The sequence below is a fragment of the Condylura cristata genome, unplaced genomic scaffold, assembly GCF_000260355.1.
Source record: "Condylura cristata isolate star-nosed mole 26May11 unplaced genomic scaffold, ConCri1.0 scaffold00033, whole genome shotgun sequence".
NCBI lineage: Eukaryota > Metazoa > Chordata > Mammalia > Eulipotyphla > Talpidae > Condylura > Condylura cristata.
This window is the reverse complement of record NW_004567134.1, coordinates 16,368,841-16,380,698: the sequence shown is the minus strand read 5'-3', so window position 1 is coordinate 16,380,698 and position 11,858 is coordinate 16,368,841. Positions and strand designations below refer to the sequence as shown.

At 50.4% G+C, this 11,858-nt stretch overlaps 1 protein-coding gene across 1 annotated transcript in view; it reads left to right on the top strand.

Moving 5' to 3' along the window:
- Window positions 1-11,858, top strand: part of FANCD2 (Fanconi anemia, complementation group D2) — a 51,793-nt gene that overhangs the window by 8,745 nt on the left and 31,190 nt on the right. The window contains exons 9-18 of the mRNA XM_012732183.1: window positions 2,147-2,271; window positions 3,297-3,384; window positions 4,396-4,500; window positions 4,978-5,078; window positions 5,476-5,584; window positions 5,808-5,843; window positions 6,973-7,116; window positions 8,521-8,655; window positions 10,108-10,239; window positions 11,646-11,756. Coding sequence (XP_012587637.1) covers window positions 2,147-2,271; window positions 3,297-3,384; window positions 4,396-4,500; window positions 4,978-5,078; window positions 5,476-5,584; window positions 5,808-5,843; window positions 6,973-7,116; window positions 8,521-8,655; window positions 10,108-10,239; window positions 11,646-11,756 — 1,086 coding nt within the window. The remainder of the gene's footprint in view (window positions 1-2,146; window positions 2,272-3,296; window positions 3,385-4,395; window positions 4,501-4,977; window positions 5,079-5,475; window positions 5,585-5,807; window positions 5,844-6,972; window positions 7,117-8,520; window positions 8,656-10,107; window positions 10,240-11,645; window positions 11,757-11,858) is intronic.

Genomic DNA, 11,858 nt, shown 5'->3' with positions numbered 1-11,858 from the left:
GTCACCTCCGGGGCAGGCGGGAATTGAACTCATGCGGAAGCGGCTTTAGATTCTCAGTGCTGTGCTTTAACCCGCTGCGCCACCAGGGAGGGCCACATTAACTTTTTTTTAAGAAGTATGTATTTATTTATGCCTGCAAGAACTGTGGTTTAGGCTAGAGGTTTGGGGGATTGAGAGGATTCCCCAGAGACAGAGTGGGGAGCAGAACAGGCAAGATCTACTGAAATCCACTGCTGAGGGAGCATCGGGCGAGACAGGAGAGGTCTGCGCCCTGTGGGTCACCTTCGGGGCGGGAATCGAACTCACATTGAAGCGGCAGTGGCCAGCCTGCAGCGCTGTGTCCCAACGCGTCGCGCCACCGGGGAGGGCCCTTTCTATCAATTTTCTTACTTTGCTTTCATACAGTTTTCCTCTTCATATACATCCTTCCTCCTGAGGTATCGAACTCAGGTCACAGTGATGATAGCCTTTAGGCCATCAGGGAGGCCCCCAACATATTTTTTAACTGAGGAAACGTTGCTTTACAATAACAATGTCAAGTTTTAGGAGTATAAACAGCTTAACACAGGGTGTACCGGCCTGTGCCTCCATCAAAATTCTAGTTACATTTACGACCATTTTTGATCCACTCCCTCACCCCCCACTATTGTGTCTTCAGGAGTGTAACGGTTATTGTTTTATTCATTCATTTGTGTTTTTTCTTTATATTCTACTTGAATGAAAGCAAGGTGTTTCTCACCATAATTTGAGAATCATGGTATTTTGCTTTAAAATTTCTTCAAAAATAGAAGAAATTCTGAGGACTAGTTGGCACTTATTAAATATTTGCGAAGAAGTTTATTCACTGATCAGAGTATAGGGATTATTAAACTTTGTTTAGCTCAAACATGCTACCATCAGAGACCATCCCTCCTGCAGTGCGGGTGTTTTGGTACACACTGAGGGAAGTATCGGTAAGTTGTGCAGTCAAGTGGAGGAGAATTGGACTTTTTATCAGGGCAGGAGATGTTTGTTGTTATTATTTATTAGTTTTGCTGTTACTGGCATGCGGGTGTTTTGGCAGGGCAGGGCTCCCCATCCGCTTAGTCCCTGCAGCCCGCCGGCGCACCCGTAGTCCACCATAGTCCATGTGTTCCACCCTCGGCCTGTTTTTAGCCCTTTCCCTCCCCTCCCTCTCTGAAAGTTGAAGCTCAGGGTTCAGTTTTCAAGGATTGGTTTTAAAGTGTGTCTTTTCCGTCACTGCCCGGATAGGAATTTTGATTATGCTACTTAACAATTTTGTATCCTGGACCAGCACATACCGTATTTAAAAATGGGATTATCACGCAAACGTCATTGAGATTGAATGAAGTAATTGCATAATAGATGCACCCAGCTTCGTTTTTTCTAAAATCCGTCCCATGTGTGATAATTTTGGGGTCATTTACTTCTAAATTTATTATTTCAACCTGAGTGCATAGTTGTCATGTTGTATAGAAAATGATCTCAAGGCCCTCCCTGGTGGCGCAGTGGGTAAAAGCGCAGCACCGCAAGCCAGCTGCAGCCTTCTTCAGTGCCCGTTTGGCCCTGCCCAGAGCTGACCCACGGCTGGCAGAGCTCTCGTCTCCCCACTGCTCCCTGCAGCATTCTGCCTGTGCTGCTCCCCACTTTGTCTCTGCTCCCCACTCTGTCTCTGATGAATTCTCTCACTGCCCCTGTACCTCTGACCTGTACCCCAATTCTGTACGTGTAAATAAATCTTTAAAAAAAATAAAGAGGCTTCATAGGTAACATGCTTTAAAAAAGAAAAAGAAGGCCCTCCCTGGTGGCGCAGCGGGTTAAAGCACAGCACTGAGACGCTAAAGCCGCTTCCGCATGAGTTCGATCCCCGCCTGCCCCGGAGGTGACCACAGGGCGCGGCAGACCTCTCCTGACCCGCCCGCTGCTCCCCTCAGCAGTGGACTTCGTCGATCTGCCGGTTCTGCTCCCCACTCTGTCTCGGGTAAAGCCTCTCACGGCTCCCTGCACCTCTGGCCTGTACCTCAGGTCTGTATGCACAAATAAATCTTAAAAAAAGAAAAAGAAAATGTTCTCAATTGTACACACCATGAGGAGGAAGCCTCGTGTCTGGGTCGAGCGTTACATAATTCTGTCTCCTCTACTTCAGGATCTTAGCACCAAAATCATGCAGCTGGTCAGCGTTGCTCCAGTGGGCCTGCAGCACGACTTGATCACCAGTCTGCCTGAGGTCCTGGCGGACGCCCAGCATGCTGACGTGGGCCAGCAGCTCAGGTGGGTGAGCGCTTGCCGCCTGCCGTGAGTAGGACCCCACTCCGGAGGCGCAGGGAGGACAGCAGCAGCCACTCCTTTCACATAAAGCCTTCCACGAGCAGGGCTTTCCGTTCCCCCTACGGCAAGTGTAGATTTGAGTAGACCCGTTTACTTTGTTACAGATTGTGTGCGTGTTTAAAAAAAACACCGTCTGGGCCTCCCTGGCGGCGCTGCCGTGGCGCTGCAGCGCGAGCTCCATGCCCGGCCAGGCCGTGTCTGCAGTGCGTTTCCCTGGCGCCGCCAGAGCCGCCTCCAGGAGTGTGCAGTGATTTCCTGCCCCTGTGCTTTGGGCACGATCCCACCCACTCCCCGGGCTAATTCTAGCTTGTCCTGACACACAGCCTTCCCTTCGGGTCCGTCACTGTGCTGCTCTGCGCTGTGGCGTCCCACACGCACAGCTGCCACATGTCACCGCTGGAGATTGCACTTTGCTTGTCCCTGGGAAGACGTACCAGGCTCAGAACTGGTCCCCTTTGGGCGGTGGCGACGCTGAAGAGGGCGTCTTCATACTGCCTGCTGTTTGGCTTGTGTAATGAATGTGTGGGGTTTTTCTTTTTTAAGTTTTATTTTTATTATTTATGCACACAAGAACTGGGGTGTAGGCCAGAGGTGTGGCAGGGGTGAGAGGATTCACCTGTGACAGAGTGGGGAGCAGAACAGGCAGATCGGCTGAAATTCACAGCTGAGGGGAGCAGCGGGCAGGACAGGAGATGTCTGCTGTGCCATGTGGGCCAGCTCCCTGGCTGGGAATCGAACTCATGCTACAGTGTCTAGTGATAGCTTGAGAACACTGAGACTTTCACCCCTATTCCACTAGGGAGGCCCCGTGAACTTTTTTAATCAAAATCATAGTATGTTTGCAGTGAGACTTTTACGGTAAGCAAACTTATGGGAGCTAAGTTTAGCGTCACGCCCCACTCTGAGGAGTGATTTTTCCAAGCCATCTGTTAAAGGCCACACAACTTCTCTTTATTCATCCTTTGCAGTGACCTTCTCACAGAGAATACTCTCCTCACTGTGCCTATCTTGGACGTCCTCTCCAGCCTCCAGCTTGACCCCTGTCTCCTGAAGAAGGTAGGAGTGCTGCGCTCCTGGAGCAGCTGGCTCCCCTCCCGCTCCCAGACTAGTGCTGCAGCCATGCGGTGCAGTCGCACATGATGAAGATCTCATTTGAAAACACGATTGGATGCCACTCGCTCCCTCTTCCCTTTCCAGTGGTTTTGTGTCGCGCGTTATACTGTACTTGGTTTGTTGGCCTGTTGGAAGCAATACCGTCTAGTGGGATTCTTTATGTTGCCGAGGGATTGAGAGCCTGTCCCCACCGGAGAAACAAATGCATGTGCCTTCCTCTAGCCAGGGCAAACTTCAGGCACCAAGTGTGTAGTAATATGTTCACACTTGTCACCTGTTCATGATGCAGTGGTTTAGCGCTTGAAAGCTTGTTTTAAGGAGCAAAAAGGCCGGTCATTTGGGGAAAAATATAAAGATATCTTTTCCTTCCTAAATTGTAAGTGGAGACGTTGAGTGAGAGAAGTACCGTCACAGGGTAGCCCAGGGTGGACTTGGGCTGCCTGTCTGTGGGGCCTCACCCCTGCGCTCAAAATGTCATTTTCTGTAGGCACACACAGAAAGGGTCATGGGTTTATTTACAGAAAGGGGAAAGGAAAAGGAAGCAGCCAGGGAGAGAGAGAGAGGGACAGGGTAGCTGGGATACTTTACCAGCGGCTAACTTGGAGCGCCAGTCCTTAACTAATGCTGCCAGCCCCAGTCACACGGTCTCAGCAGTTGGTCCAGAGAGGGAGAACTGTTACCTCTCCAGAGTGACAGCTGGAAAACTGGTCTCTATTTATCCCCCAAAGTCCCAGGAAGCTGCTCAGCTCCGCCCTTGGGTCCTCGCAGTTCTCTCCCGGGCACTGCAGGAAGTTGTAGTTTCCAATCCCTGGAGCAGGGGTGGAGTCCAGAAAGCTGGAGTAGGGGGTGGGGCCCACAGGATGTCTTTTAGGACAACCTTCCCCTTAACAGTACTTTTTCTAATTTCGCGTAAGTAAGAGGTTGAGGAAAACCATGGTAATGTTTTCATCTTAGATCCGCAAATTGGTGATGGGTAAGCTGTCATCTGTCCGGTTGGATGATTTACCTGTGATCATGAAGTTCATTCTTCACTCCATAACGGCCCCGGATGCACTTGAGGTAGCTCTTACTTCCCCACAAACTCTGATGGGACGTTGGTGCAGATGCCCAGAGACTGGACACCCTGCCCTCGTAGATTCAGCAATCGGAAAGACTAAGCTGGGTGAGGGGACAGGAGATTACAGCATTGAGCTTAACAGGCTCTGACTGCTGTTGTCTGTCTCCAGACTAACGGACGGCACTTGGTTCATACAGACGGAGTTCAAGGGAGCCAGGGGGCAGCATTCACGGTATCCCTGTTTCAGCCGCTCCAGGCTGTTTGCTGTTTCGGCATAGCACCTCAGATTCTGGAGTTTGGAAGGGCACGACGTACTGTTCTTGTGTTTGCGTTTTTATTCATTTTTACTCTTAAAATGCCTCATCTATGATAGAATCATTCTTCAGCCTAACAGAAAAGTTTCTATTTCTTTTGTTGACACGGGCTCTGCGCACCTGCTGTCAAAGAGCTGAATAGGTGCTCACACATGTTTGCTCCAGGTGATAACTGAGCTTCGGGAAAGGCTGGACCTGCAGCATTTTGTTCTGCCGTCGTGGTTATACACGCCCCAAAGCAAGCTGAAAAATAAAGGCAGAGCAAGGTATACTGTGACAGATTCCACCCTTCTTCTCACGTAGACAGGGAAATTTTCTGAAATTTATCCTGAAGCCAGGGCAGCAGATTTTAAATACAACCACGAACAATGTCATTGTGGCATAGTCGTGGAACACGGTGCACTTTTACTTTGCCACGGTTTTTTGAATGGGCGTGGGGTGGGCTGTTGCGGTGAATGGTTTTTGAAATTTGTATTGAAGTAACCTTGGTATTCGGCATATCGACTAGAAGGTTTTTCATGTCTCTGTGCACTGGCTGTTCCATAGACTACAGTGTGCTTCATTAGCCATAATTCACGCAGCTGCCGCCTGGCACTGGGGAGGGAGTAGGCAGCCAGACGCCGCGGCTCCTCTGTGCTGAGTGGCAGCCTCCTTTCTCTGCAGTTCTTCAGGAAGTCAAGAGAACTGCGCTGAGAACTGTATTTTCCTCCTCTTCGATGTGCTAAAGTCTGCTGTTAGATACGAGAAAATCATTTCCGAAGCCTGGGTGAAGGTAAGTGAGATCTTTGGAACTAGAATGTCAAGGAGAAAATGGGCAGCCATTGTTGGCACACTGTTCCCTAAGTGAGGCGGAAGTAAGAACCTTGAAGGTCAGTCAGGTGGGTGCTCGGTGAGGATGCTCGCTGAGCTTGCCCGAGTCAGCGTCTGAACGTTGCTGAGGAGGAGGAAAGTGTTAAACCTGTGTTGTAATGCTTTTGTGACCCTTGTCTTTCCAGGCGATTAAAAACATTTCTCCTGAGACTGACCACAAGGTAACTTTCGTCCGCCGACATTTGTGGTATTGACTGGTTGTCCTTCCCGCTTTCTTTTCTTCCCTCCAGTAATCCCTCTGGGCCATCTTTCACTGGTCTTAGAAGCCTTAGCTGTCTGGGAAAGAGCTGAAAGGGTGACTTGTCCTACTCATTCATTCTAGTGGTAAAGTAAGACTGAAATGTCCATAAGGAAATCACTAGCCACCAGACCAGCACAGTTAAGTCGGCTGCAGTCAGGGGCGCCGGCCCAGTGAGGAGCAGGCACCTGGACCCCGCAGGGCTCCCGCATCGGAGCGTCTCCCTCCCTGGCCGCATTGCTGAGATGGAGGCATCCGTGGTGGTCTTAACCTTGCCAGTGCCTGCCTGAGCAGAGTCCACTCTGAAGGCGATTCCTCTTAATTCTGGAAATACATGGTTCTGTCAGGCGGATTGAGTATCTTCTATACTGATGGGGTTCCCTTTAAGGATGTTTCTTTAGTCGGAATCTGTTTTATGAGATTTGTCTTATAAAGCATCCAGTTGTGGGCCTCCCTGGTGGGCTAGGTGTTAAGTCTCAGCACTATCACCTCTGCAGTCTGAGTTCCGTCCCCGACCAGGGAGCTGACCCTCACATGGCCGGCAGATCTCTCCTCCCTCGTCCGCTGCTCCTCTCAGCAGTGCAGTTCAGTGGATCCCCAACCATGTTTCTGGTGAATCTGCTCCCTGCCTTCCCCTCCCCCCACACCTCTGGACTACCCTCCAATTCTGCACGCGTGCGCACACACACAAAGTATTGAGGCACAGGGGCAGAGGGGGTGAGAGGACTCACCAAAGACGGGAGCAGAACAGGCAGATCTACTGAAACACACTGCGGAGGGGAGCAGTGGGCGAGACGAGGCCAGGAATGGAACTCGTGCTGCAGTGGCTGCAGACAGCTTCATGATGCTGGGCTTAGCCTGTTGTGCTCCAGAGCGGGCCCAAAATAGGTGTGGATTTTGTGAAAATGAACCTACTCCCCTGGGAAAATGTTTAGCACATAAACATATCCATTCTGTGTTTTAGTAGAAAAAAGTTGAGAGCTATTGTTTCATTTTTATAAACGTACTGAAGTATTAAACTGTTTTCCCATTTGTTGTATACTTGACTGTAGACTTTCGACCTGGCGATGATTCTCATCATCTATAGCACCAACACACAGACAAAGAAGTTTACTGAGACGGTGCTCAAAAGTAAGATTCGATCAGGCTGCTTTGAAGAACAGCTGCTAGAGGGCACATTTTGTATTCATTACATGGTAAGTGTCAAGAGAACCAGACGTTTTAGTCTGAAGGGTGTAATATGATTTTCCCAGTGTGGGAATCTTGAGCACACCACCTTTCTAACAGACAGTTCGCAATATTTCAAAACATAGTAGGATTATTGCTTACTAGATTGAAACATGATGTTAATAAAACCAACCTAAGATTGATGTTTATCTTTTTAACAAAGCGTCATAATACTGGTTTATTTGAACTTCCTTGATTTAGGCCCCAAATATGTGTTGATAGGCTTCTAAATTTCTGTCTTCCTATCATATACTGCTATAACTTGATGTCTTTTTTTTTTTAAGATTTTATTTATGCATACAGAAATGGGGTACAGGCCAGAGGTGTAGGGGTGGTGAAAGGATTCACTGGAAACAGAGTGGGGAGCAGAACAGGCCAATTGACAAAGTCCACTGCTGAGGGGAGCAGCAGGCGTGTCGGGCGAGGTCTGCCGCACCGTGTGGGTCACTTCTGGGGTGGGGATCGAACTCAGCACTGAAGCGGCCTTGCTTGGCTTAGCTTCACAGAGCAGCGCCAACCTGCTGCGCCAGTAGGGAGGGCTCTATAACTTGACTTCTAAGGTAAAATTGTAGTCTTATATGTCTCATAAAATGTCATCTTTTAACCCATTACTTAAGCCATTCAGATTTTTGTATCTTAATTTTGCTTAGTTGTTTTAATTGTCTAGCTCAATTGTCTAGTTCATTTGTCTCACAAATTGGCCTCTATATTCTGTTCAGCATAGTTTTTATAGACCCTGAGCAAAACAGGTTAGAGAAATTCTCTTAGAGACATTTATGTATCTGTTGAAACATAACGATCTGGCAACTCAACATTGTAACCAGGCAATCATTTCTATTGGAATGTCAGCCATTTGAATTAGAATTTTGTTATCTGGAAATGGTGTTTTGGCAGGTGAATATTGAAATGTATACCTGGAAGCCTAAGGGCAGACCACTGGTTTGGTACATGACTTAAGAACTGATGAGAATAGGGCCCCCTGTAGCATGAGGGTTACGTCTCTGTACAGTGAAGCTGTCCGCAGCCACTGCAGCATGAATTTGATCCCCATCAGGGAGTGACCCACATGGCCCAGCAGACCTCGCCTGTCTCCCACTGCTCCCCTCAGCAGTGAGTTTCAGTGGATCCATCTGTTCTGCTCCCTACTCTTTCTCTGGTGAACCCTCTCGCCCCACACTTCTGGCCTACACCCCATTTCTTGTATACATAAGTTTTAAAAAAGAAAACTCAGAATTATTCTGTGTCAAACTGAAATTAATGTCCCTTCAAATCAGAGTTGGGGAGAACTCTGACATCCCCAAAAGGGTTAGCAACTCTTAGGCATTGTAGCAACTAAATTTCTTTTCTCGCTCCTCTTCACACCTCCACTCCAGGTTCTTAAGGATGTGTGTCCATCCATTCTGTGCTTGGCTCAGAGCTTGTTGGACTCCCTAGACGGCAGCCTCATCTCGTTTGGCAGTCTCCTCTACAAACACGCATTTAAGTTTTTTGATGCTTACTGCCAGCAGGTATGTTGCAATATTTATTTTGGAAAGGGGAGGATAGGGAACGGGGAAGAATTACTAGTCCAGATAGCTTGCATGTGATCTGGTGTTTATTTTTCGTCAATTTCGGAAGGCATTTGAGAATCAGAACCCTGAACTGGGATTTAGGAGAGTTTAATTGTATCCCAAGACTCGGTAAAATGTGGGCCCTGAACTGGCAGAGCCAACTCTACTTTTGAGCCTTAAAATTCTCTTGAGTTTAAAGTTACACCCACGTCCAGTCCATTGGCTGAAGGGTTGCAGTGGCAGGTGAGCGTCATGCTATGGGGTGGCATTTGTTTTTTTAAGATTTATTTCTTTATGCTTAAAGAACTGGGGTACAGGCCAGAGGTCAGGGGCGGCGAGAGGCTTCACCAGAGACAGAGCAGGGAGCAGAACAGGCAGATCTATGAAGTCCACTTCTGAGGGGAGCAGCGGGCAGGTCAGGAGAGGTCTGCCGTGCCATGTGGGTCACCTCTGGTGCTGGGGATCGAACTCGCATTGAAGTGGCTGTGTGTGTGGCTTGCAGTGCTGTGCTTTAACCTGCTGTGCCACGAAGGAGAGCCGGGATTGGCATTTTGAACATTTAGCTGCAAATCTTCAGCTGGCAAGTGATTATGGAGTTTTCTCTAGAAAAAAGTATAGTCCAAAAAAAAAAAACCAGAAAAGGACGCCCTCCCTGGTTGCTCAGGGTTTAAAGCGCAGCACTATGAAGCCATCCACAGCCACTGCCACAGGAGTGTGGTCCCCAGCCAGGGAGGGACCCACAGGGCGCAGCAGACCTCTCCTGTCTCCCCGCTGCTCCTCTTAGCAGTGGATTTCAGTTCATCTACCTGTTCTGTCTCCTGTAAATCCTCTCACCCTTGCACCTATGGCTTGTACCCCAGTTCTTGTATGTATGAATAAATTTTTTTCCCCCCAAAAAAAGAAAAAGTAGAAATACTGGAGTACCTGGGCTGTTCCCAGGAACATCAGACACAAAATACAATGAGCTCAGAGAAGGAAGGCTGTTGTGAAGGTTACTGAGAGCAAGTGAGCAGCAGCTTCTTATTTTGGATTTGCTAAGTGTCTTTACCTATTATTACCAAGGTGAAAACACACTTGGATGTTGGGAGTGAAGACTAATTTAAAAGATCTCAAGCAGTGGCACGGGCTGGCCTGGCCTGAGCTGCGCAGTTGAGAAAAGCACGCGGCTTGGGCTGGAGCCGCAGCGTGACGGCCAGGGAGCTCTGCGGCTGAGCCTCGGAGGCCGCCAGGCAGTGCTCCTGGCCAGTGAGCTGCTGGCTAGTCGCGCACCGTCCTGCAGAGTGTGGGCTTCACATCAGTGAGAACGGGGGCCCAGTGGGGCGCCGTGGCAGGGAGTGGGAGCGAGTTGAGTTCGCCTGGCCTCCAGGGGTGTGTCTGCTTCCCGCTGCCCTGTGCTCTCCGCCCTGCTAGGAAGTTGTGGCTGCGCTTGTGACCCACGTCTGCAGCGGCTCTGGCCCCGAAGTAGACACCGCCTTGGACGTCCTCCTAGACCTGGTGATTCTCGACCTGGCTGCTATGAGGCAGAATGCTGTCTTTGTGAAGGTATCTCGGCCCTCCACAGACAGATCGAAGTTCTTCTTTTGTCTGAGACCACGGATCCCTGGGCCACTGCTCTTGTTTACACTCCTTACCGATTGAGCACTGCAGTTGGTGGGAGGAGGGGCTGGGCAGGAGCTGAGGTGATGGGCAATGGAAAATACAGCTCCTCTTCTAGAGACTAGCTCACTCAGCAAACCCTCTGTACAGCTAGCGAGCACCACACTCGAGTCTGGCTGTTGTGGCACCAAAGCAGCACTCGCCTTTGGTGCCGACAGTAAGACAATGGAAGTCACCAGGTGCCCTGACGAAGTCGAGTAGGGACAAGGCGCTGTAGCCGCCCCAGCGCCCGGGCCACTCCCTTAGCTTGGCAAGCTGGGACGACGTGAGAGGATATGAGGCGAGTCGGTCTGGAAAGGAGGGGATGCCCGACCGCGGAAGGAGGGCGTGCCTGGCGGTAGAGGGCGGTGGGGTGGAAGCAGGTGGCTCGGGTCGCAGTGTGTCTGAGAGGACAGCTACGGGGCGTGCCTGCCGGGGATAGAGGTGCGGGGTGGTGGGCGGGGGGACCCGGGCCCGGGCACGCTCAGACCCTGGCTGCCGCGCTGAGTGCTCCCACTCCGCCGGCGGTCAGGGCTGCTCGTGTCTGGCTTTGGAAGCCCGTGCAGAGGCTCTGCCACACCAGATCAGACATGAGAGAGCTGGGTAGAAAGTAAGTTCCTTCGTGACCCCTCCACGTCAGGACGAGTCAGGAATTCGTGGCCATATGCTCAGAAGGCATCGTGGTGCGAGGCGGCCAGAGAGGACTTTTAGGCAGAATATTGTTCCCACTACAAGTGTGGAGGCTGGAGGCAAAGCCCGGGAGAAGCAGAAGGTGGCTGCGGTGGCCAGCGTGAGACGAAGTGCAGGCTTGCCGGTTTAGCGCAGAGAGGACAAGCCGGACTTGTGGTCTCTGGTAGTCAGAGGGCTTAGAAACTGCTAGAACCTCTTGGTCTAGATTCGCTGGGGTCCAGAGAATTGGTCCTTTGGGCTCTGAGACACCTTTAGAGAACTTGAGTTTCTGTGGAGCGTTTCTGCCTGTTGATTTAGTCTCTCCCAGCCTTGAGCACTGTCTGTCACCTCTGTCCCTGTGTACCAGGTGGGGGACATAAGCCCCGGGGTGGGGACACCCCCAGGATCACAGCCCACTGGCGCATTTGGGAATGTGCTGGCGCCTGTCTGCACCTCCCGCTGAGTCAAGACAGCCCTGGTCTGCCCACAGACAGCATGCGCACAGGGCCCCTGCACTCCCCTCCCACCTCAGGAACCCTGGTTTGTATGGTGAGCGGCAGGACTGCTCCCCAGGACTTGAGTGTCTGGGTTTAAGGGAAGTAGCTATCTTGTCTCTGACTGTGTCTGGCGTTCTTTCCTCACAGGGTATATTAGATTACATGGATACCTTGTCTCCTCGGCAAATACGAAAGCTCTTCTATATCCTCAGTACGCTGGCTTTTAGCAGACAACGCGAAGCCAGCAGTCACATCCAGGTAAGAGGCAGCATGTTGAGAAAAGAGTGTTTTTGATCTCTTGAAATTTGCTGCACAAAAGCTCTGCAGCCTGTGTAGGAGGAGAGCTGAAGTACAGTGCGC